This window comes from Mobula hypostoma, chromosome 3 (assembly GCF_963921235.1).
Source record: "Mobula hypostoma chromosome 3, sMobHyp1.1, whole genome shotgun sequence".
Lineage (NCBI taxonomy): Eukaryota > Metazoa > Chordata > Chondrichthyes > Myliobatiformes > Myliobatidae > Mobula > Mobula hypostoma.
Window position 1 is genome coordinate 40,404,884 of NC_086099.1, and position 27,050 is coordinate 40,431,933.

The 27,050-nt window shown below is 40.7% G+C and overlaps 1 protein-coding gene across 3 annotated transcripts in view; it reads left to right on the forward strand.

Annotated features, from left to right (window-relative positions):
* The window catches only part of itga2.2 (integrin, alpha 2 (CD49B, alpha 2 subunit of VLA-2 receptor), tandem duplicate 2), a 158,335-nt gene that overhangs the window by 98,253 nt on the left and 33,032 nt on the right, over positions 1-27,050 (forward strand). For 2 of the 3 annotated variants that reach the window (XM_063042907.1, XM_063042909.1), the window contains 9 exons: positions 1,465-1,615; positions 4,036-4,201; positions 6,826-6,905; positions 9,732-9,870; positions 10,423-10,568; positions 11,441-11,584; positions 12,714-12,920; positions 16,592-16,722; positions 20,998-21,164. In XM_063042907.1, the coding sequence (XP_062898977.1) occupies positions 1,465-1,615; positions 4,036-4,201; positions 6,826-6,905; positions 9,732-9,870; positions 10,423-10,568; positions 11,441-11,584; positions 12,714-12,920; positions 16,592-16,722; positions 20,998-21,164 (1,331 nt within the window). The remainder of the gene's footprint in view (positions 1-1,464; positions 1,616-4,035; positions 4,202-6,825; positions 6,906-9,731; positions 9,871-10,422; positions 10,569-11,440; positions 11,585-12,713; positions 12,921-16,591; positions 16,723-20,997; positions 21,165-27,050) is intronic. The other variant, XM_063042908.1, reaches the window with a different exon arrangement.

Consider the following 27,050-nt stretch of genomic DNA (forward strand, 5'->3'; position numbering starts at 1 on the left):
CTGTGGTACTGTCCATAAGTAGTCTGTCACTGTAATGGTGAGAACTAAATACCCCTTTAATTCAAGATGCTCGTTGGAAAGTGTTCTAAATGGAATTTAAGGTCAGCAGGAAGTCAAATAATTTTGTTCTTAACTTCCTCTCTTAGTAACTTTTATAATGTTGTCTTAATGACAGAAATTTAATAGAATGTACATATTTGCTGGAATCTGAAAAATAAGGAAGGTTCCAATCACCTGAGACTCCTGTCCCCTCCCACAACTCGTTCTAACTGCCTTTTCTCCTGCCTTCATTTAACTGCACTTATCACCCATACCTTCTACCAGATGGCAACAGCAAGAAAAGAGCATGTCCTTAGTGGTGAGGATCTTTGATATTGGATGCCACTTTCCCATGGCAATTTTTCATGTAGATGTGCTCAGTGGTTGGGAAGGTTTTAACCATGATGTACTGGGCAAAATCAGTGGCCTGTTGTCAGGATTTCTGCTCAAAGGCATTGGCTTTCCCATAATGCAGCCAGTTAACACACTTTCCATCACACATCTACAGGAGTTTGATGACATCTGTCCATCATGTCCCTCCTCACCTGGTTCCAGTTATCACCTGCCTCTTCCTTCCTTATCCCTCTTTATACTGGCTCTCTTCCCTCTTCACTCTCATCACCTCACAAATCAAAGCCTTTCCACCATCTACAAGGCAGAAGTTAAGTGTGTTATGGAGCACTTCTGACTTGCCTGGATGATGCAGTTCCAGCACTACTTAAGAAGATCAGTATAACTTTAAAAAAGCAGCCTGATTGATTGCCCCCACCCCCTACCCCATTCAGCACTCTGAAGATCCATTCTCATCAGCACTGGCACTATGAACTACTCTGAAGGGATCTCCAAAATCCCTCAAGAAATTCAAAGGCAGCAAGTTTATCTCCAAGTCACACAACTTTTTGACCTGGAGAAATGTGTCACCATCCCTTCATTGTTGCTGGTCTAGATCTGAGTACTTCCTGCTCAGCAGAACTTCACTATTAGAATTTTGGTGATTCAAGGAGGTAGCTCACTACCACCTCAAGGGCAATTTGGGGCAGGTATTAAATGCCGACTTTGTCAGCAAAGTCAGAAGCTTGGGAAAACAATAAAATCCAATAAAAATCAAGAGAAAGGGAATAAAAATTCGGCCATTCAATATATGCTTTAATGAATTGCTTATAATGTAATATTGATAAGTGTATTTGGTCAAAGTAAAATTGCACCGTTGAGGTTTTCTCCATTTATCATTCATAATTGAAATGTAAATTCATAAGTTACTACAAGCTAGTTGACATATTTTAACTTCAAAATAAGTGAAAGAATTGTATATTAATGGGCAACTTATGAAGTTCACAGCACTTTCTTACATTGAATGTTGGCAGTTTTGTATTTGAAAGTTAAGCTGCTTTGTTCTCTGTGGAATTGTTTTTTTTGTCATTTCAGGAAACATGCATTCTCTCCTGAAAATGGTGGACGACCATCAGCAACAAAGGTCATGGTTGTTGTAACTGATGGCGAATCTCATGACAGTGCCAAGTTACCAGAAGTGATCGCTCAATGTGAACAAGACCAAATAACCAGATTTGGAATTGCTGTAAGTCAATGTCAGATTTATTTTCTAGCACTTCAGATATTCACAGTCTAACAGAAGCTGTAATCTACTTTTATGCAAGGGATTTGGTATAAATTGATGCATTAAAATCTCCAAAAAGAAATAATTACTCAGTAATACTTTATGTTGATACAGAGTATTGTAATACATTTTCAAAGTTCAAAGTAAGTTCATTATTAAAGTACATATATGTCACATACCTGCAACCCTGAGATTCGTTTTCTTGCGGGCATACACAGTAAATCCAAGAAACAGAATAGAATCAATAAAATGCCACACCCAACAGAACGGGCAAACAACCAATGTGCAAAAAACAACAAACTGTGCAAATACAAAAGAAAAATAATAGTAATAATAAATAGTTGAGCAATAAATATCAAGAACATAGATGAAGAGTCCTTGAAAGTGAGCCCATAGGTTGTGGAAACAGTTCAGTGATGGGAAAAGTGAAGTTGAGTGAAATTATCCCCTCTGGTTCAAGAGCCTGATTGTTGAGGGGTAATAACTGTTCCTGAACCTGGCGGTGTGAGTCCTGAGGTTCTCTACTTTCTTCCTGATGGCAGCAGCGAGAAGAGAGCATGGCCTGGATGGCGGCGGTCCTTGAAGCTGGATGCTGCTTTGCTGTGACAGCTCTCTGTGTAGATGAGCTCAATAGTGGGGAGGTCTTTACCCATGATGGTCTCAGCCATATCCACTACCTTTTGTAGGATTTTCCATTCAAGAGCATTGGTGTTTCCATACCAGGCTGCGATGTAACTAGTCAATATAGATATCTATAGAAGTTTGTCAGAGCTTTGGCTGTCATACCAAAATGTCACAAATTTCTTGAGTCACTGCCATGCTTTCTTTGTAATGACATTTGCATGCTGGGCCCAGGACAAATTCTCTGAAATGATAACACTGAGGAATTTAAAGTTGCTGACCCTCTCTACCTCTGATCACCCAATAAGGATTGGCTCATGGACCTCTAGTTTCCTCCTACTAAAGTCAATAATCAGCTCCTTGGTCTTGCTGACATTGAGTGAGAGGTTGTTGTTATGGCACCACTTATAAAGTGAGTAGAGCAGGGGTCTAACCAAACAGACTTGTGGTGCCACTATGCTGATGGAGATTCCGGAGGAGAGGCTTTTGCTGGTCCAAACTGACTGGGTTCTACAAGTGAGGAAATCACAGGTCAGGCATCATCTGTGGAAAGAAATAAACAGACCAAGAACCTTTTATCAGGACCCTCTCTGCCTGAAATGTTGACTGTTTATTCCTTTCCATGGATGCTGTCTGACCTGCTGAGTTCCTCCAGCATGTTGTACGTGTTACTCCATGTTTCCATGGCAGCAGTCAGTCTGCTGGAGGGTTGGGCAGCATCTGTGAGGGTGGGGGGGCGGGTAAAGGAATCAGTGAAATCCTGCATCATACAGGGCTTCTGCAGAGTTTCAACCCAAAACAGTTATCCCTACAGGTGTTGCTCAACTCCCTGGATTGTTCCACTTTCCAGCACCTGCAGTCTCTTGTCTCTATGACATGCAAAAGTCCTGCTGAATCGGAGCTACTGTTGACACCAGCCAATTTGACTCACTAAATGATCCCATTCCTGTAATTATCCCATTCCACTAATTTTCCCTGTAAATTATTCTCCCTCATTCCCATTAAACTATCCAGATTCTGCCACCCATGTGATCCAGGGACTGTTTAGTGGTCAGCTAACCTACCAAACGGTGCATCTTTTGGACCTGGGCGGAAACTGGGGTGCACCTGCAGGAAACTGGTGCAATCACAGGGAGAATGTGTGAACTCCACACGGACAGCATGGAGTCAGAATTGAAATGGATCACCGCAGCATGGAAGCAGTAGTTCTGCTCATTCCATCACTGTGCTACAATGCAGGGGATTGCAGGAGGAACAAGCCTAATAGGAAGCCACAAGCTTGGCTCTAAAGATGCGTCCAAGTGAGATGTAAGAGCATTTGGAATTGATGCTGACTAGTTGGAAACCCTTGGAAATGATCAGAACAAGTGGTATTGTTCTCGCAATCATGATATCAAAGTTTTTGACTGGAACTGGCTCTAATGTCTCTAGGAGAAAGAAGCCTGAATGAAATATGTGGCTTCTGAACTACACACTGCTGTAGATCATGCAAGTGTTGAATCAAAATAGATCACTTCAAATTTCCTATATACCCATCTTAGATAGAAAATTTGAGAACCAAATTATACAATACTGATGCATTGTACAAGAAAAATGAAATAATGAATTTCAGAAATATATTTTTAAGAGTTTATTTTAGAAATTGGTGTTGGCTATGGTAACAGGCAAACTTTAAGCAGTATTTACTGGGATATTTATATTCATTAATTGTAATAATGTATTGTTGATAAACATCTAATCTATTTTGATTTTTTTTGTAGGTTCTAGGTTATTACAATAGAGAAGGGATAAACCCAGACAACTTGATCAAGGAAATCAAGTCTATTGCAAGTTCTCCAATAGACAAACATTTTTTCAATGTATCCTCAGAAAATGCCTTGATAGAAATAGCTAGTGTGCTCAAAGAACGAATCTTTAGTATTGAAGGTAAATTGTTCTTTATGGTTTCTTCCATTTTGAGTTCTTAGATGTTTAATTTATCCAGTTAGGAAATTTCTGTTAATAATCCATTTCAAAGTCTCACAAAGTGCAGCCTCAAAGAGTGGAAGGCATGCTGAGGCAACAGTGAATGTTATACCACAGGTTTATTAGATTGGATTAGATTAGATTAGATTAGATTATGAGAACACTCAGTCCTCTTTTATGGTCATTTAGAAATGCATACATGCATTAAGAAATGATACAATGTTTCTCCGGAGTGATATCACAGAAAACAAGACAGACCAAAGAGTAACACTGACAAAACCACATAATTATAACATATAGTTACAGCAGTGCAAAGCAATACCATAATTTGATAAAGAACAGTCCATAAGCATAGTAAAAAAAAAAGTCTCAAAGTCCCGATTCGATCGTCTCCCGAGTCCCCGATAGCAGGCGGCAAAAGGGAGAAACTCCCTGTCATAAACCTCCAGGCACTGTCAACTTGCTGATACCCTGGAAGCAGCCGACTCCAGCCGACCCTGAGTCCATCCGTCCGAAAACTCTGAGCTTCCAAGCAGCCTCTCCGATACAACCTCCCGAGGACCTTCAACCTCTCCCTGGCTGCTGAAACACGGAAAGCCGAGGATTTCGAGGCATTCAGCTCCAGAGATTCCAGTTACCATGCAGCAGCAGTAGCAAAGCAGTCATTTCAGAAGTTTTCCAGATGTTCCACTGTGCTCTCACGTCTGTCTCCATCAAATCAGGATTGTGCATGATCCCCTACTTGACAAATTAAGATGCAGTTAACTGGGAAGTGTATGAAAGAAGAAAGAAAACTTGGGTTGTTTATATTAGAGCGGGAGATATTCCAGTGAAATTTGGTTTAAGTATTTAAAATAATGAAGGATGAGACTGAGGACATGAGAATCATGGGAATTCTTGAGGCACAGTGGTGACAGGGCAGTTACCAATTCTCTAAAAGGCCCACGGCTACTAGTTTCATGTGTTATGAAAGGACATTATATATTCTTACTAGTAAACGTGTGCTAACCTGCACCAGGTTTCAGGCGAGTCATAAACCCTACTAGGGTCTAAAATGGAGTCAGCAATCAGATAAGTGGCCAGGGCGCACAGTGATGTTGGCAAGACCAAGACCTGGAGGTTGGAGAGATGTTGAACTGGCAATGAGATTAGTGGAAGGAGATCAATGAGCAAGAGGCCTTTATCTCTATTCCCCTCAGGATGTCAGGGGGTGGGTGGGGTTAGAGATCAGGGCCTCCATTGTGAACATTAAAGGTTCTGTAGGTGCTAGAAATCCAAAGTAATACACACAGTATGCTGAAAAACTCAGCAGGTCAGGCAGCATCTACAGAAGGAAATAAAGAATTGACAATCTGGTGCTGAGGGCTTTCAACAGGACTCAGTCAGTCCTGATGAAGGGTCTCAGCCTGAAATATCAATTCATTATTCCTTTCCAAAGATGCAACCTGACTCGCTGAGTTCTTCCATTGTTGGCCGGTAATGATCCAACTCGTATGCCTTAGTAGATTGGAGGACAGAGGTTAGGGCTGGTAGAAGAAGCATGGTGAGATCAGTGTTAGTGGTGATGGAAATATGGGTGTAAAGAATAAAAAACGTGCGTAACTTGTCTTAGTGAAGTCCTAATCTAGTGCTGTACAGTGAAGTTGTCACAAAACTGTCCATGGGGTTTTCTCTTGCATTACCTTGCTTAAATTACACTGCCCATACAGGAAAATAAGTATTGCATGGGGATGATCGAACTGGGTGTGCGTTGGGTATGGAAACAGCAATAAACATGCAAGTCTGAGTGTCCATTCAAATTTCCAAAGGGATATGATGTAACCCAAAAGTGATAGTTATGGCATACATGTGATCAGTACTTTGCAAATGTATGCTTAAAATAAGGAGCACTATTGTATTTAAATTTAGCTATCATCTAAATCAAGGGAATGTGAGTATTCTTAGCAAATGAGAAAATTAAAACATTGAAGAAGATAATTTTTGGCTTGTGAGGCAGTATAAGCCTGTACTGGAGTTGGTAATTAAAACCAAGATCAAGATTTATAAATAGCTTAGATATCTGGCTGAAGGGAAAAAGCGATTTAAAAAGAAAAGGATTAAAAAATCTGCATATGCTGAAGATAAACACCAAGGTAAATCAACTGGACAAAATTATCTGTTTCTGTCTATCCCAACTCTGGAATGAATAAATGATATTATGAAAGAATGTAATCAAATCTCCTACAATGTTGAAGCTGATGATAATGAAGTGTTTATATGATGAAGGTATTTTAAACTTGTGCTCAGCTACCATACTTCCACCAGGTTGTGTTTCATTGCTGTGTTTTCAAACAAGACTTGCTCAGAACGTGACTAGAGGTTCTGTTTTAAGAATATGCAGTGCTCTATTTCTAGCAGCAGAGATTCATGCCAACCTATCATTGCCTCTGATCTTTTCATCTTAACTTAGACAATGGTTCCAATAGTAATGTTCGAGGAAGACACAATATATTGGTCCAGGTTGACCAAGCATGTAGTAGAGATAACTTGTTTGTTTCTGTGAATATGCTTAAAAGCCTTATATCTTACTGTTTTAAATCCACAAGGTACCAGCAATAAGAATGAAAAAACCTTCCTGCTGGAAATGGCAGAAGTTGGGTTCAGTGCGCATGTTGTTCCCAGCCAGGTTTGAACCATTCCTGTGAGATTTTCATTTTATCTGTCATTAATTATCACCGTGAAGAAATGTTTGTTTCTGTTCCATAATATTTTAAATACTGAAGCAACCTTCTACATGAGCAATGTCTTTGATGGGCTTGATCAATTTCATTATCTGGTTCTGTGCATATCCAAAAGTGCTATAAAACCAGCCAAATGTTTTAAAAACATTGGGGTGATTGGGAAGTATTGAGATCTTTTTTGATAATACTTAATTTTGGACCTGGACCTGGACCTGGACCTGAACCTGAACCTGACTTAACTCTGGAAAAACAGAAATAGAGAATTCTTGTGGGTTGCAAAGTGAATGTCAACAATCTCCAGTGAATGTCTAATCTCAACAGTTTCTCGTGATTACATTGCACATTTGGTTCTTTATGAAATGCTTGGCATTGATCTTCAAAACCCACTCATAAAGATTAAAGAATGGCTTGTGAAGTAGTGATGCGTAAGTTCAGAGAGTACTACAGCAGAGAAACAGACCCTTCAACCCATTTAGTCCATGCCAAACTATTATTCTGCTTAGTCCCATCGACCAGCACCTAGACCATTGCTTTTCATACCCTTCCCATTCATTTAGTTATCCAAACTTCTCTTAATTGTTGAAATTGAACCTGCATTCACCACTTTCACTGGCAGCTCATTCCACACTTTCACCACCCTTTGAGTGAAGTAGTTCTTCCTCGTGTTCCCCTTAAATCTGCATTTTTCCAGATGGTCCAAATCCCAGTGCAAGCTTTGGTTGTCTTCCTTGTCCATTATGCCCCTAATCTTTGTGTCTTCTGCAAATTTGATGATCCAGTTTATCACATTTTCATCCAGATTGTTAACATAGATGACAAACAATAATGGACCCTGCATTGATTTCTGCAACACACCACTAGTCACAGGCCTCCAGTAAGAGAAGCAGCCATGTAATTCCATCCTCTGGCTTCTTCTGCAAAGCCAATGTCTAGTCCAATTTAGTATCTCATCGTTAATATCTAATGACTGAATATTCTGGGCCAACCTCCTGTGTGGAACCTTGTCAAGTACACTTAGGCAACATCTGCTGCCTTTCCTTCATCAACATTCCTGGTAACCTCCACGAAAAACTATAAGATTCATTAAATTTATTTCCAAATTTGAGACAGAAGAAACTTAACTTTGCAACAGCTGTCCTGGACATGTTCTGGAGTCCAAGTCAAGGTGGAATTTCATTTTTCACCTATATTATATAGAAACATAGAAAATAGGTGCAGGAGTAGGCCATTTGGCCCTTCGAGCCTGCACCGCCATTTATTATGATCATGGCTGATCATCCAACTCAGAACCCCGCCCCAGCCTTCCCTCCATACCCCCTGACCCCCGTAGCCACAAGGGCCATATCTAACTCCCTCTTAAATATAGCCAATGAACTGGCCTCAACAGTTTCCTGTGGCAGAGAATTCCACAGATTCACCACTCTCTGTGTGAAGAAGTTTTTCCTAATCTCGGTCCTAAAAGGCTTCCCCTCTATCCTCAAACTGTGACCCCTCGTTCTGGACTTCCCCAACATCGGGAACAATCTTCCTGCATCTAGCCTGTCCAATCCCTTTAGGATCTTATACGTTTCAATCAGATCCCCCCTCAATCTTCTAAATTCCAAAGAGTACAAGCCCAGTTCATCCAGTCTTTCTTCATATGAAAGTCCTGCCATCCCAGGAATCAATCTGGTGAACCTTCTTTGTACTCCCTCTATGGCAAAGATGTCTTTCCTCAGATTAGGGGACCAAAACTGCACACAATACTCCAGGTGTGGTCTCACCAAGGCCTTGTACAACTGCAGTAGTATCTCCCTACTCCTGTACTCGAATCCTCTCGCAATAAATGCCAGCATACCATTCGCCTTTTTCACCGCCTGCTGTACCTGCATGCCCACTTTCAATGACTGGTGTATAATGACACCCAGGTCTCGTTGCACCTCCCCTTTTCCTAATCGGCCACCATTCAGATAATAATCTGTTTTCCTATTTTTGCCACCAAAGTGGATAACTTCACATTTATCCACATTAAATTGCATCTGCCATGAATTTGCCCACTCACCCAACCTATCCAAGTCACCCTGCATCCTCTTAGCATCCTCCTCACTGCTAACACTGCCACCCAGCTTCGTGTCATCCGCAAACTTGGAGATGCTGCATTTAATTCCCTCATCCAAGTCATTAATATATATTGTAAACAACTGGGGTCCCAGCACTGAGCCTTGCGGTACCCCACTAGTCACCGCCTGCCATTCTGAAAAGGTCCCGTTTATTCCCATTCTTTGCTTCCTGTCTGCTAACCAATTCTCCACCCACACCAATACCTTACCCCCAGTACCGTGTGCTTTAAGTTTGCACACTAATCTCCTGTGTGGGACCTTGTCAAAAGCCTTTTGAAAATCCAAATATACCACATTCACTGGTTCTCCCCTATCCACTCTACTAGTTACATCCTCAAAAAATTCTATGAGATTCGTCAGACATGATTTTCCTTTCACAAATCCATGCTGACTTTGTCCGATGATTTCACCACTTTCCAAATGTGCTGTTATCACATCCTTGATAACTGACTCCAGCAGTTTCCCCACCACCGACGTTAGGCTAACCGGTCTATAATTCCCCGGTTTCTCTCTCCCTCCTTTTTTATCCATTAATTAGATGCACACACTTTTAAAAATCCATTGCAACACCTTTGGGGGGGGACAATATGCTATAAAGTCATTCTATAATTGTTTCACTGAGTGAAATTTCATCACTATGCCCTTTATTGAAGATGAGCATCCTTTTTCCAGGACTTACTGATACTGGGAGCAGTGGGAGCTTATGATTGGTCAGGCACAACTGTCCATAAGTCATCTGCCAAGACTACTATATTTTCCAAGAAAGTCTTTCAGGACATTTTGCAAGACAGAAATGACAGTTCATATTTAGGTAAGCCTCAATTTTAATCATATTTGTTCTGAACCAATGTTGTTTTCAGCTTCTGATTTATTAATTCACCTTTAAAACAAACAAGAAGGTAGCTGAAAATCTTAAGATGTTACGATGTGAAGAACAAAGTTTCCAATATCAACATAAAGGTCCTTTGCCACAGCAGGTGATGAATAGGACAACGTTGTGCTTCAATATGCTGCTTCATGTGGCACTGGATTGCATGTTTATGTTCGAATTCAGAGATTCGGAGTTCCTGATCTCTACTGAGTTGCCATGTACTTTTGCTCTCTGGAGAAACAGAGGTATATCCAGGGGTAAAGGCATTTCCATAGCAGGTTCCTTTAAGGATATATTTGTTTGTAACGGGTAAAGTTTCAAAGCACATAGGGGAAAGATAAACATAATCCTTGATCTTTATCCCTTTTATATTACTCACTACTTTCTAGGCTTGTGGCGCATGGCCAAGTGGTTAGGGCATTGGGCTCACGATCTGAAGGTTGTGGGTTTGAGTCTCGGCCAAGATATAGTATTTGTATTTTTCATTCACAGGCTATGCAGTGACATCACTAGTAACACGAGATTCCGTGCTCTATGTTGCCGGAGCACCACGCTTTCAACACACTGGCCAGATAGTTATTTATGCAGTGGGATTAAATGACAAAGTGGTGATTAAACAGACACAAAAAGGAGAACAGGTAAGGCTATTTCTTGCACTTAGCTACTGATTGTCTCTGTATACAATTTCATCACTTCCTTCTTTTGTTTGAAAAACAAGGATGATGTGATTGCATGATAACCGGGAATGTTTTTGACAGAAAGGTTATCAATTTATCAGTCATTTTGAATTCAAATTGCTCATAAAGTGATAATAAACATTTTTATAATCAAATTACAAATATCTGAAACTCCTGCTCATTTACAGAATTAATATTTCACTATAATTCACTTGCCCAGTCTCTTACATGATTGTTCCTATGGTTGACTAAATATAGGGTTGGTTTTCTCTACATGAGCTCAAAGGGTATTAGAAAGGCAGTTTTTGATTAACTTTATATAGGCTATTTGTAGTTGAGGACTAGATTTGCCTTCTGTGTGTTTGGGTGTAATAGAAATTCCTTATTTGCATCATAATTTAGGCTATGTCAGAACAGCAGGGTATCCTTACATTTATCATAGACATGTATACAGAAAGGTGCTGGGAAAGGCCAGCAATATAATAAAGGATCCCACCCAACCAGCTCATGGACTGTTTGTCCACTTCCATCAGGGCAGAGGCTACACAGCACCCACACCTGGAGCGCCGTCAGACTGCATATACTCCACGCAAATATCCCCTGAACATTTGCCACATTTCTTCCCATCATTTCCCCAAGAACATCTGTTCCCAATTTATGTTTCCAGGTTCTTGCCCGATAGCCTCACGTTTCCCCTTACTCCAATTTCATTACAAAGGAGGGAAAATTGAGCTATGTTTTGCAGGGATATTATAACAAAGTTCCAATATATCATTACAAATCTATCATTAAAACATTAAAATGAATGGCATAATTTGATCTTATTTTTCCAGCTTGGCTCATATTTTGGCAGTGTACTATGTGCTATAGACGTTAATCAAGACTCCCTGACGGATGTTCTATTAGTTGGGTCCCCAATGTTTATGGGTCCGCACAAAAATGAAGAAGGAAGAGTCTATATGTTTAATGTCAATAAGGTAAAAGATCATTTGCCTCAATTTTTATACCGTTTTGATCATTTGAATGGCAGTTTCATTGTGAGAGCATACTTTGTGCTAATTTGAATTTATCCTAATTAAGTGTGTGTGTATATATGTATGTGTATGTATGTATATGTGTGTGCATGTATGTATATATATGTATATATATATATATATATATATATTAGTATATTTATACATATTTATGTATTTAATTAGGATAAGTATATCACTTGCTATTTACAAATTTATTCAAATTATATTTCCACACAGAACAGCAACAAACTTGAATAATCGTCCTTGTTCTTTGCATTATTTCAGTACAGTAAAATTCATTTTCTGTCATTCAAGAGCATTGGATCTATTAATATTATATTGGGTCTATTATTGTGGCAGTACAGTAGTGTTTAGGTTAGTGCAACGCAATTACAGCTCGAGACCTTGGAGTTCAAAGTTCACTTCTGGCATCCTCTCTGAGACAATTGCACATCCTCCCTGTGGAAGGTGTGGGTTTTCTCCAGATGCCCTGTTTTCCTCCCTCAGTCTAAAGGAGGTTAATTGGTCATTGTAAATTGTCCCGTGATTAGGTTAGCGTAAATCGGGTGGTAGTGGGGCAGCACAGCTCAAAGGGCTAAAAGGGCCCAATTTGCACTGCACCTCTAAGTAAAAATTTGAAGGTAGTTCATTGACTCAATTATAGGACAAAGAGTGAACAGTAGTAAACTGAATTCTGAAATCTGTCAAATGATATTTATTCCATCATGGAAAACAATTCAGTGATTAACTGTTATTTAAACAAAAGAAATTAAATGGGCAATGATTCATTCTCTCATAAAGCATACAGGTAGTTCTGCTTTAACACAATAGTTATATTTTTAAGAAACCTCATAGAAAGCCGTGTTATAGCGTAGCAGGCTTCAGTGCCTTCAAAGCACAGATTTAAACAGAGTTTCCCAATCACCATTGCCCTGTAGCCAATTCGGTCCATGTAACACTGTGTTCCATAATCCATCAATTGCATTATAACCAATCTGGGTTTGGGAAAAGTGCCTTAAAGCAGAGCTGTTATTTACTTGTGGAGTGTATCGATGTCAGTCCATCCTAAAATTAGGAATATTTAATTCAGCAGGGAAACCTGGAAAAGGATGGCATCTTAGAAGGGCCAGATAATGGAAGAAACAATCGATTTGGAGCTGCTATTGCTGCTCTCTCTGATATCAATCTGGATGGTTACCATGATGTGGCAGTCGGAGCACCTGTGGAAGATGACAATAATGGTGTTGTTTACATTTACAATGGCTATCAAAAGTTAATCAAACGAAAATATACACAAGTAAGAGTTTCCTTGTATTCTGAAAGGGATTGCAGGCTAAGCATTTAAGATGTTGTATTAAATAGCTAGCTGCATTCCTGGCTTGTGATATATTTCTGAAAATAGTTTGTTTCTAATGACATTTTGCCCTGTAGAATGAAACGCACATTGCTTCAACCATTCTGTCTCCATTGCAACCATCCATAAGTTGGATGTAGTAAGTTAGCCATAAGTCAGTGGAGGGAAACTTCTCTCCAAATTGGAAAGAAAAACTTGTATTTAATGATATCTCAAATCTTATTCAACAAAGCAATTTGAAGTCTATTCTAAATGTTGTAGATAATTTATGCTTATTAATATCCCACAAATAATAACAGTCTGTTTCAGTGATATTGTCTGAGGAATAAATATTAGCCAGAATAATAAAGCTAACTTTGGAAAACTTTGAAGTATTGCATCAAAATAGTTTATACCTATCTCAGAAAATGGAGTGGCTCACAGGTTTATGTACACACTTAAAGGTCACCCCTTTGAAGTGTAGCCTTCCATCAGAACCACAATTGGGTTTTTCCTTTTCACTAGAATGGGGTCTGTATGCAAATCCTTTAGACTCAGTGGAGAGATTACTACCAGATGAACCATAGCTATAATTAACTCCTACCTAAGACCCTTGTTGAAGTCAAATTTTAGAGATAAAAGCACAAAATCTCAATGTATGTCCTGGGTCAGCGTCTAGGAAGTCCAGGATTGTGGGGCTTTTGTAAGCCCACATGTCCAATTAGAAAAATATTTTAAAACACAGAAGTATTATTGTGAGGAAAAAAACAAGGGTTATCTGCATGCTGCCCTGGTTAATATTTATGCTCCAAAAATGATTGTCTGGCTGATGTTTCATTAGTCTACTGGCATACTGTTGCTTAGAAGTTTATCTGGTATATTTCAGCAACAACAATTTTTGTAAAATTCCTCCTTGGAGACAAAGGTCTTTGAAGTCTTGAGGACATAAAAGCTGAAAAGTAATTAGAAATTTTGTGTTTCTGTACAGTATGTTCCATTTTAAAGAGATCCTTCAATTCACAAGTATTATGAGATAACCATTATATCTAACTGCACTTCATAATTTGCAAATTGTTTGATGATGAAATTCAATAAAAAATAAATTACAAAAAAAAAGATAGGATTATAAAGAAAGAATTTGGCACATTGGCCTTCATAAATCAAAGTATTGAGCACAGGAACATACATCAAAGTTTCTGGTGAACGCAGCAGGCCAAGCAGCATCTATAGGAAGAGGCGCAGTCGACGTTTCAGGCCGAGACCCTTCGTCAGGACTAACTGAAGGAAGAGTGAGTAAGAGATTTGAAAGCTGGAGGGGGAGGGGGAGATGCAAAATGATAGGAGAAGACAGGAGGGGGAGGGATAGAGCCGAGAGCTGGACAGGTGATAGGCAAAAGGGGATACGAGAGGATCATGGGACAGGAGGTCCGGGAAGAAAGACAAGTGGGGGGGGTGACCCAGAGGATGGGCAAGAGGTATATTCAGAGGGACAGAGGGAGAAAAAGGAGAGTGAGAGAAAGAATGTGTGCATAAAAATGAGTAACAGATGGGGTACGAGGGGGAGGTGGGGCCTTAGCGGAAGTTAGAGAAGTCGATGTTCATGCCATCAGGTTGGAGGCTACCCAGACGGAATATAAGGTGTTGTTCCTCCAACCTGAGTGTGGCTTCATCTTTACAGTAGAGGAGGCTGTGGATAGACATGTCAGAATGGGAATGGGATAGCCATTTTGGGTAGCCTCCAACCTGATGGCATGAACATCGACTTCTCTAACTTCCGCTAAGGCCCCACCTCCCCCTCGTACCCCATCTGTTACTCATTTTTATGCACACATTCTTTCTCTCACTCTCCTTTTTCTCCCTCTCTCCTTTTTCTCCCTCTGTCCCTCTGAATATATCTCTTGCCCATCCTCTGGGTCACCCCCCCCTTGTCTTTCTTCCCGGACCTCCTGTCCTATGATCCTCTTGTATCCCCTTTTGCCTATCACCTGTCCAGCTCTCGGCTCTATTCCTCCCCCTCCTGTCTTCTCCTATCATTTTGCATCTCCCCCTCCCCCTCCAGCTTTCAAATCCCTTACTCACTCTTCCTTCAGTTAGTCCTGACGAAGGGTCTCGGCCTGAAACGTCGACTGCGCCTCTTCCTATAGATGCTGCTTGGTCTGCTGCGTTCACCAGCAACTTTGATGTATGTTGCTTGAATTTCCAGCATCTGCAGAATTCCTGTTGTTTATTGAGCACAGGAGATGGGATGTTAGGTTGAAGTTGTGCAAGACATTGGTGAAGCCTAATTTAGAGTATTGTGTGCAGTTTTGGTCAACTACCTACAGGAAAGATGTCAATAAAGTTGAAAGAGTACAGAGGAAATATATAAGGATGTTGCCTAATCTGGAGGATCTGAGTTATATGGAAAGATTGAATAGGTTAAGACTTATTCCTTGGAACATAAAAGACTGGGAGAAGATTTGCTAGAGGTATACAAAATTATGATGGTTATAGATAGGATAAATGCAAGTGGGCTTTTTCCACTGTTAGGTGGGACTACAACTAGAGGTCATGGGTTAAGGGTGAACAGGGAAAAGTTTAAGGGAAATATGAAGGGAACCTCCTTCACACAGAGGGTCATGAGTGTGGAATGAGCTGCCAGTGCAGGTGCGTGAGTTAGAATTTGACATTTAAGAGAAGTTTGGGTAGGGGTATGCAGGGCTATGGTTCTGGTGCAGGTCGATGAGAGCAGGCCGCTAAAGTGGCTCTGCATGGACTAGATGGGCCAAAAGATCTGTTTCTGTGATGTAATTTTCTATGACTTTAAAATCTCACCGGTATATTTTCTCTGTTGAAAATCAAAAAGCCTTTTGACAATTCAGTCTATATTTTTGTGTTACCTAAGCCATAGACATGAGATTCTGCAGATGCTGGATAGCTTGAGCAACAAATACAAATTATGGATGAACTCAGCAAGTCAGGCAGCATCAATGGAGGGGAACAAACAGTTGATGTTTCGGGCTGAGACCCTTCATTACGATGGAAGAGGAAGGAAGAAGCCAGAATAAGAAGGTGGAGGGATAGGGAAGAGCTAAACTCTGGTTTAAAGAGCAACACCTCATATTGCATCCAGGTAGCCTCCAAACTGATGGCATGGCCATCGGTTTCTCGAATTTCCAGTAATTGCTCTCCCCTGCCCTTCACTCTTTCTCCATTCTCCATTATGGTTACTCTTGCCCTTTCTCCTCTCCTCACATATCCCTCACTTCCCTCGGGTTAGCCTCCTCCTCCTCATTAATCCATGGCCTACTATCCTGCCCTATAAGATTCCTCTTTTAGCCCTTTAACTCTTCCACCCATCCATTCCCAGCTTATTTCATTGCCCTTCCCCTTCATTTGATATTATTCATGACCTGCCAACTTGTACTCTTTCCCCTCCAACCACCTTTTCTTCTGGGTTATGTCCCTTTCCTTTCCAATCCGAATGAAAGACCTTCACCCAAAACATTCCCCTGCACAGAACTGCCAGACTTGCTGAGCTTCTCCAGCATTCTGTGTGAGTAGTCTGGGCCAGCTAGAGGTTTTAATCTAAATTAGTATTTTATCTTGTATCTCAATAAATTCAATTCTGTACCTTATTAAATATTTTTTTCTAGAAAATACAGGCTTCAAAAATCAGCTCAGAACTGCAATATTTCGGGCTATCTATTGATGGGCAGAAGGATTTGAATGGTGATTCTATCACCGATCTGTCAATTGGATCCATTGGGAATGTTGTACAACTTTGGTAGGAGAAGATTATACTTTCTGGTTTCTGAAATGTTATGTTACTCTCCAGCTGGATTGTATGTTGTGGTCTGGGACCCGGAGTGTGTTTTTTGTTACTTGCATTGTCTGGTGCAGTTTGAATATGTTTTGTGCTTATTGCATTGCTTACATAATTTGGATATTTTCTAGGATAAAAGGAGAAAACTGGAAGTTAATACAGCAGAAGTTATATAATAACCAATGTTATTATTTTATGGTCATATTGGCTTTAAAAAATTACTTCAACTTAAGCAGCTACTATACAGATACTGCAATCTGTCAAATGCTCTCCACTTCTGTATCTCTTCCGTTTTTTTTGGATGGTTAACTGCACAACCTTATGCAGGCTGATATCGCCATTTTGTTTCATAATGCCCCTGGAAAGTACCTTGTGATGTCCCTGCCACATTATCCATGCAATATAAATAGAAGATAATGTTGTTCTTAATGCCTTCCATTTTTTTTTTTCCTTTATGTTGATTGCTTACGTCTTTATAAGAAACCAGCCACAACTTGGGGATCTTTCAAAGCTGAGGCTGTGTTGTGCTCCAGCTGCTCCGGGCTCAGTGTCTGTGAGCACTGCAGCCGTGGGCCTGCTCCCGACTTTCAGCTTATGGGCTCAATTTCATTCTGAATGCTGGTGCTTGCTTTATTGTTTGCATGAATTGATTTTTTTTCTCTCCGCTCATTGGGTGTTGGTCTTAAAAAAATAAATAAATAAAATTGGGTTCTTTCAGGTTTCTTGTTTTGTGGCTGCCTGTAAGCAGATGATTCTCAAGGTTGTATAATCTATACATACTTTGATAATAAATGTACTTGGAACTTTGAAGAGGAAGTCAATAATAACATTTCTGACAGAACTAGCCAAATTCTGAAGGGTATAGCTGCCACACACGTCCAATAGTGAAAGAAATCAATGGTATCCAATGTCTGTAATCCTGGATGTAACTAAGGAGATGATGCCTGTAACAGCATCTATAGAATATCCACCACACTCCTTTGTGAACGTAAAGTCAGTATACAAGTAGAAACTATTTCTGAGTCCTACAATCTCAGAAGAACAAATAGATCACGTATCCCACCATATCACATATCATCAAAACAGCAGATATACAACACCTTTAATGTCACTGGGTCGGTATCCTGAAATATCAGTCCTTAATGCCACTGTGGGAGGAAAGAGCCACGGACTTGGGAAATGAAGCACAAATACTCTTCTTAGAGAACTCAAAAATATTTTTGCATGCTTGGTCTTACTAATGCTGCTCATAACCAGAGAGGAAATGTGCAGAATATTTTAGGTGCAATATTGCATCACAGTTCTGTCACCATGCTATGTTAGTAAGTTGTGTGATGAGCAAGTTCTAGTTGCATGGTGTGCAGACTATGCATTTGGGATAGGAGGAAACCTCTATGGCATAGACTATCACGGGTAAAGATCTCCCCACCATTGAGTGCATCTACACAGAGCATTGCTGCAGAAAAGCAGCATTCGTTACCAGGGTCCCGCACCGACCAAGTCATGCTCTCTTCTCACTGCTTCCACCAGGAAGAAGGTACAGGTGCCTCTAGACTCCCACCACCAGATTCAGGAACAAGAGTGCCTACTGTGCTATTCCACACCCTCACTTTGGGAAGCCTGATCACCCGGCTGTACTCCTACTCCCTGAGTATAGGCAGAGACTGAAGACTGCAGCACCAGCAGTGAGGACCTAGAAGGTATGGAGAAGGGAAGCACAGGAGTGCCTACAGGGCTGCTTTGAATCAGTGGACTGGACTGTATTCAGGGAATCGTCTTTGAACGTGGATGAGTATGCTGCAGTTGTTACCGACTTCATTAAAATCTGTGGATGAGTGTGTGCCTACAAAGACTTGCTGTACATTCCCAAACCAAAAGCTGTGGATGAACCAGGAGGTACATCGTCTGCTGAAGGCTAGATCTGTGGCATTAAGTCAGGTGACCCAGTACTATAGAGGAAAACCAGGTATGATTTACAGAGGGCTATCTTAAGGGTGAAGAAACAATTTTGAATGAAGTTTGAGGCGACATCAGATATATGACAACTCTGGCAGGGTTTGCAAGACATTATTTCCTACAAAGCAAAACCCTGTAGCAGTGATGCTTCACTATCAGATGAACTCAATGCCTTCTATGCTTTGAAAGGGAGATCACAACTACAGCTGTGAAGAACCCTGCTGCACCTGATGACTGTGATCTCTGTCTCAGATGCCAATGTTAGGTTGTCTTTAAAAACAGTGAGCCCTCGCAAGGTAGAAGGTCCTGTTGGAGTAGCTGGTAAGGCTCTGAGATCCTCTGCCAACCAACCAGCGGGAGTATTCAAGGACATTTTCAACCTTTCACTGCTATGGGTGGAAGTTCCCGCATGCTTCAAAAAGAAAACCATTATACCAGTGCCTAAGAAGAATAATGTGATGTGCCTTAATGACTGTCACCCAGTAGCACTCACATCGACAGTGATGAAATGCTTTGAGAGGTTGGTCATGACTAGATTGAACTCCTGCCTCAGCAAGGCACTGGACCCATTGTAATTTGCCTATCGCCACAATAGGTCAATGGCAGATGCAATTTCAATGGCTCTCCACACGGCTTTAGACCACCTGGACAACACAAACACCTACGTCAGGATGCTGTTTGTCAACTATAGCTGAGCATTTAATACCATCATTCCCACAATCCTGATTTGAGAAGTTGCAGAACCTGGGCCTCTGTACCTCCCTTTGCAATTGGATTCTCGACTTCCTAACTGAAAGACAACCATCTGTGTGGATTGGTGATAATATCTCCTCCTTGCTGATGATCAACACTGGTGCACCTCAGAAGTGTGTGCTTAGCCCACTGCTCTATTCTCTTTATACCCATGACTGTGTGGCTAGGCATAGCTCAAATACTATCTATAAATTCGCTGATGATACAACCATTGTTGGTAGAATTTCAGATGGTGATGAGAGAGTGTGTACATGAGAGAGATATGCCAGCAAGTGTAGTGGTGTTGCAGCAACAACCTGGCACTCAACGTCAGTAAGACAAAAGACCTGATTATGGACATCAGGAAGGGTAAGATGAAGGAACACATACCAATCCTGATAGAGGGATCAGAAGTGGAGAGAGTGAGCAGTTTCAAGTTCCTGGGTGTCAAGATCTCTGAGGATCTAACCTGGTCCCAATATATCGACGCAGTTATAAAGAAGGCAAGACAGCAGCTATATTTCATTAGGAGTCTGCAGAGGTTTAGTATGTCAACAAATACTTTCAAAAACTTCTATAGATGTACCATGGAAGGCATTCTGACTGTCTGGTATGGAGGGAGCTACTGCACAGGACCAGGGTTGTAAGTTTACTCAGCTCCATCTTGGATACTAACCTACAAAGTACCCAAGACACGTCAAGGAGTGGTGTCTCAGAAAAGCAGTGTCCATTATTAAGAACCTCCAGCACCCAGGGCATGTCCTTTTCTCATTGTTACTATCGGGTAAGAGGTATAGAAGCCTTGAAGGCACACACTCAACAATTGAGAAACAGCTCCTCTCCTTCTACCATCCAATTTCTAAATGGACATTGAACCCTTGGACACTACCTCACCTCTTTAATATATTATTTCTGTTTTTTGCATGATTTTTAATCTAGTCAATATACATATACTGTAATTGATTTTATTTATTAGTATTTTGTGTTTTTTTTCCTTCTCTATTATGTATTGCATTGAACTGCTGCTGCTAAGTTAACAAATCTCACGACACATGCCAGTGATAATAAACCTGATTATCCACTTTGGTTCAAGACCCTGATTGTTGAGTTATTACCTCTCAACAATCAGGGTCTTGAACCAAAGTGGATAACTTCACTCAACTTCACTTGTCCCATCACTAAAGTGTTTCCACAACTTATGGACTAATTTTCAAGGACTCTTCTTTTTATGTTCTCAATATTTATTGATTATTATTATTTATTTTTGTATTTGCAGTTTGTTGTCTTTTGCACACTGGTTGAACACCCAAACTGATGTGGTCTTTCACTGATTCTATTACAGTTGTTATTCTACTATGAATTTATTGAGTATGCCTGCAAGAAAATGAATCTCAATGTCATATATGGTGACATATATGTACTTTGAACTTTGAAACCTCTCTCATAAGTTGTAGCTTTAACATTCATAATGTGCTAAATGCACTTTAATTTAATTAACGCTTTACTCTATACTCAGCATGTATCAACACAGCTTGTATTTTTTTTCAGGTCAAGGAGTATTGCAAATGTAAGTGTTTCAGTAACATTTGAACCAACAAAACTCTCCCTTCTGAACCAATCTTGTATAATCAATGGAATTAGTCATATCTGTGACAAAATCAAAATATGCTTCCAAGCTACAATTAAACCTGAAAAAAAACCTGGATCATCAATTGGTAAGGATCATCTCATTTTGCTTTTAGTTTGAAGATCAAATATTCTATGCAGTGTGCAAGTCAGTAGTATCATTTAATGTGCGCAAATGGATGTTTTAAAAAAAACTCTGAATGATGGTGAATATACTTTAAAGTCAACCCAATCTCAAGTCATAACTCAACTGACTTCTGGCCACCACTTAACAAAGTCAACCAGTTTGCTCCCAGAATTATGACACAAAACTGGATCAACTGAATTTCAAGGCTTGCATTTTCAGAAAGTTTACTTTGTTCCTGTTTAAGCAAACTTTTCAGTTCATCAGCAACTCAAGTTCAAAATCACTAAACTAAACTCCACATTGGTAAATTAAGTCATAAAATGAAAATGACATGGGCTAGACACAAATACATATCCTAATCTATGCTTGCCACACTCTAACCTCAATTAAAGCCCTCAGCAGTTTAAATGATTCTGCAGAATATCTGCCACAAATGATTATCACTACCGGGAGTCAGGAAGGAAGTTGGGAAGCAGGACCTCAAAAGTAGTAATCCCAGGATTATTGCCTGTGCCACGCAATACTAAGTACAGGAACACAGTAAGGTGGAGGATAAATGCATAGCTGAGAGATTGGAGCAGGGGGCAGGGATTCAGATTTCTGGATCATTGGGACCTCTTGCGGCAGGAGTGACTTGTACAAAAAGGATGGGTTGCACTTGAATCCGAGGGGGAACCAATATTCTGGGAGGGATGTCTGCTAAGGCTGTAGGGGAGAGTTTAAACTAGAATTGCTGGTGGGTGGGAACCAAACTGAAGAGACGGAGGAAGGGACAGTTGGCTTGCAAATTGAGAAAGCTTGTAGGCAGTGTGAGAAGGAGGATAGGCAGATGACAGAGAAGGGATACGCTCAGACTGATGGTTTGAGATGTGTCTATTTTCATGCAAGGGGTATCATGAATAAAGCAGATGAGCTTAGAGCGTGGATCAGTATTTGGAACTATGATGTGGCCATTATAGAGACTTAGATGGCTCAGGGGCAGGAATGGCTATGTAGAGTGCCAGGCTTTAAATGTTTCAGAAAGGGCGGGGAGGGAGGCAAAAGAAGTGGGGGAGTGGCATTGCTGATCAGAGATATTAGACTTCAGTGACTTCCTCCTTTTTGACAGCTGTGACGCTGGGTCTCTGTGGGTGGAAGTTAGAAACAGGAAGGGGTCAATAACACTTCTGGGTGTTTTCTATAGACCACCTAATAGTAACAGGGACATCGAGGAGCCGATAGGGAGACAGATTCTAGAACAGTGCAATAATAACAAAGTTGTAGTGGTAGGAGATTTTTAAGTTCACCAATATTGATTGGCATCTCCCTAGAGCAAGGGGTTTTGATGGGATGGAGTTTGTTGGTGTATTTAGGAAGGTTTTCTGACACAATATGTAGATAAGTCTACAAGAGGAGAGGCTGTGATCTGGTATTGGGAAATGAACCTGGTCAGGTGTCAGGTCTCTCAGTGGGAGAGCATATTGGAGATAGTGATCACAATTCTATCTCCTTTACCATAGCATTGGAGAGGGATAGGAACAGACAAGTTAGGAAAGCGTTTAATTGGAGTAAGGGGAAATATGAAGCAATCAGGCAGGAACTTGGAAGCACAAATTGGGAACAGATGTTTTCGGGGAAATGTATACCAGAAATGTGGCAAATGTTCAGGGGATATTTGTGTGGTGTTCTACCTAAGTACGTTCCAAAGAGATGGAAAAGATGGTAGGGTACAGGAACAATGGTATACAAAGGCTGTTGAAAATATTGTCAAGAAGAAAAGAAAAGCTTACGAAAGGTGCAAAAAATCTAGATAATAATAGAGATCTAGAAGATTATAAGGCTAGCAGGAAGGAGAGTAAGAATGAAATTAGGAGACCCAGAATGGCCCATGAGAAGGCCTTGGTGAACAGGATTTAGGACACCCCAAGGCATCCTACAAGTCTGAGAAGAGCAAGAGAATAAGACATGAGAGAATAGGGCCAATCGAGTGTGACCATGAAAAAGTGTGTATGGAACTGAAGGAGATAGCAGAGGTACTTAATGAATACTTTGCTTCAGTATTCACTATGGAAAAGGATCTTGGCGATTGTGGGTTGACTTGCAGTGGACTGTAAAGCTTGAGCAGATAGACATTAAGAAAGTGGATGTGTTGGAGCTGTTGGAAAGCATCAAGTTGGATAAGTCACAGGGACAGGATGAGATGTACCCCAGGCTACGGTGGGAGGCGAGGGAGGAGATTGCTGAGCCTCTGGCACTGAACTTTGCAACATCAGTGGGGATAGGAGAGGTCTCAGAGGACTGGGGGGTTCTCTTATTCAAGAAAGGGAGTAAAGATAGCCCAGGAAATTATAGACCAGTGAGTCTTACTTCAGTGGTTGATAAATTGATGGAGAAGATCATGAGAGGCAGGAGTTATGAACATTTGGAGAGGCATAATATGATTAGGAATAGTTAGCATGGCTTTGTCAAAGGCAACTCGTGCCTTACGAGCCTGATTGAATTTTTTGAGGATGTGACTAAACACCTTGATGAAGGAAGAGCAGTAGATATAGTGTATATGGATTTCAGCAAGGCATTTGATAAGGAACCCCATGCAAGACATATTGAGATAGTTTTTTAAATTTCTGAAGATTCTTTGCAGACATGACAGGAAGTTAAGTGTACTTTTTCAACTTCAATGTACTGAACACACTGCTCATGGTGCATTCTCCTTTCCAACCCAAAAATTACTGCTTGGCCTAACTCAGATAAGACTGTTAGTTAGCTAGACCTCTATCCATACCAATAAACTACAGTACCCCCAAACCTGGGAACACCTGTCATGTGGAATAACCTTTTGGCACTTACACGCTACATCTACCTTCCCCTTAATCTACCCTGTTTGTTTCAACTCAAAGAACTCTCAAATTTATTGAACACAATTTCATTTTAGTTCTCGATGGTCTTGTGATTTTCTAAATATCCTGCGATTCCCTCCTGACAATAGATTTGGGTTAACTGGCCTATAAGTTCCTATCACTAATGAGATTTAATGCACTTTCATGGAATGGCAAGTGATTATTTAATCATAATCATTGCAACCTTTGGGGCTTAATGAGTTTAATGATTTCAAAGCATTGCCATACATACCTCACATTTTTTTTAAGACAAGTGGTCGGTGGTAATGTTCAGAGTTTGTCATTTTCAGCTTCACTAGTTATTTTGACTCTTTATTTCTCACATTCCTACCTAATTTACCAAGCATAATTAACCTCACTCTCAAATATAGAGTTATCTTTCATCATTTCCCTTCTGATTGTTCTTCCTTTCCATGGTACTGTAATTGATTAGAGCAGGGTCCAGCCCTAACTTTTCCCACTCCTTATGAAGAGTTGTTGACCTGAAATATTAATCCTAACTGGTCACTACAATTGTGATCTAACTTGTGTGCATTTTTGTTTTGTTTCCTGTTTTTATTACCATTCTTGCTGTTCAGTGACTTTCTCCATCAACAAGTAACTTGCACCTTAACATAAACCAGCAAGGAGCAGAGCGAGCAAACCAAATTTTGTAACTTAGTTGTCATGTCCTGTCACAGCAGATTTACAGTAATTGATCATATGACCATAAGACAGAGAAGCAGAATTAGGCCACTCAGCCCATTGAGTCTATTCCACCATTCCATCATGGCTGATTTATTATCCCTCGCAACTTCGTTTTCCTACCTTCTCCACTAGGCTAACTGCCTATGATTACCTGTATTCTGTCTGCCTCCCTCCCTCCCTCCCTTAAAGAGTGGAGTGACATATGCAACTTTCCAGTTCTGGAACCCTTCCAGAGTCTAGTGATTCTTGAAAGATCATGACAAACGCCTCCACAATTGCTTCAGCTACCTCCTTTAGAACTCTGAGGACTTGTCTACCTTCAGAACTTTCAGTTATTCAAGAACCTTCTCTTTAGCAATCGCAACTACACTCACTTCTGCCTCCCGACACTCAAATTTTTGGTATTCTGCTAGTGTCTTCAACTGTGAAGACAGATGCAAAATACTTGTTAAGTTTGTCATTCATTTCTTTGTCCCCCATTACCACCTTTTCAGAAGCATTTTCCAGTGATCCAATATCCACTCTCACCTTCTTACTCTTTATATATTGTATTTGAATAAACCTTTGGTATCCTCTTATACTATTGGCTAGCTAATTCTCTCCTAATGTTTTTGTTACCTTCTTTTTGTTTTTAAATGCTTCCAAATCCTCTAATTTTCTACTAGTTTTTTCTACATTATATGCCCCCTCTTTTACTTTTATGCTGTCTTTGACTTTTACATAGAAACATAGAAACATAGAAAATAGGTGCAGGAGTAGGCCATTCGGCCCTTCGAGCCTGCACCGCCATTTATTATGATCATGGCTGATCATCCAACTCAGAACCCTGCCCCAGCCTTCCCTCCATACCCCCTGATCCCCGTAGCCACAAGGGCCATATCTAACTCCCTCTTAAATATAGCCAATGAACTGGCCTCAACTGTTTCCTGTGGCAGAGAATTCCACAGATTCACCACTCTCTGTGTGAAGAAGTTTTTCCTAATCTCGGTCCTAAAAGGCTTCCCCTCTATCCTCAAACTGTGACCCCTCGTTCTGGACTTCCCCAACATCGGGAACAATCTTCCTGCATCTAGCCTGTCCAATCCCTTTAGGATCTTATACGTTTCAATCAGATCCCCCCTCAATCTTCTAAATTCCAACGAGTACAAGCCCAGTTCATCCAGTCTTTCTTCATATGAAAGTCCTGCCATCCCAGGAATCAATCTGGTGAACCTTCTTTGTACTCCCTCTATGGCAAAGATGTCTTTCCTCAGATTAGGGGACCAAAACTGCACACAATACTCCAGGTGTGGTCTCACCAAGGCCTTGTACAACTGCAGTAGTACCTCCCTGCTCCTGTACTCGAATCCTCTCGCTATAAATGCCAGCATACCATTCGCCTTTTTCACCGCCTGCTGTACCTGCATGCCCACTTTCAATGACTGGTGTATAATGACACCCAGGTCTCGTTGCACCTCCCCTTTTCCTAATCGGCCACCATTCAGATAATAATCTGTTTTCCTATTTTTGCCACCAAAGTGGATAACTTCACATTTATCCACATTAAATTGCATCTGCCATGAGTTTGCCCACTCACCCAACCTATCCAAGTCACCCTGCATCCTCTTAGCATCCTCCTCACTGCTAACACTGCCACCCAGCTTCGTGTCATCCGCAAGCTTGGAGATGCTGCATTTAATTCCCTCATCCAAGTCATTAATATATATTGTAAACAACTGGGGTCCCAGCACTGAGCCTTGCGGTACCCCACTAGTCACCGCCTGCCATTCTGAAAAGGTCCCGTTTATTCCCACTCTTTGCTTCCTGTCTGCTAACCAATTCTCCACCCACACCAGTACCTTACCCCCAATACCATGTGCTTTAAGTTTTCATGGCTACCTTTAGGATACTATTTCATCTTTGGGAATTACTCTCCAGAACTCACCCATTACTGTTCTGCCATCATCTCTGCTAGTGTCCCCTTCCAATGAACTTGGCCAGCTCTTCTCTCATGCTCCTGTAATTCCCTTTACTCCAGTGTAATACTGATACATCTGACTGTATCTTCTCCCTTTCAAACTGCAGGGTGACTTCTATATGATGTTCACTGCCTCCTAAGGGTTCTTTTACCTAATGCTCCCTAATCATGTATGGTTTATTATATGACATGCAATCCAGAATTGCCAGAATTCCCTAGTGGACTCAACCACAAACTGCTCCAAAAAACCATCTTGTAGGCATTCTACAAATTGACACTCTCAGGATTCAGCACCAATCTGATTTTCCCAATTTACCTGCATATTAAT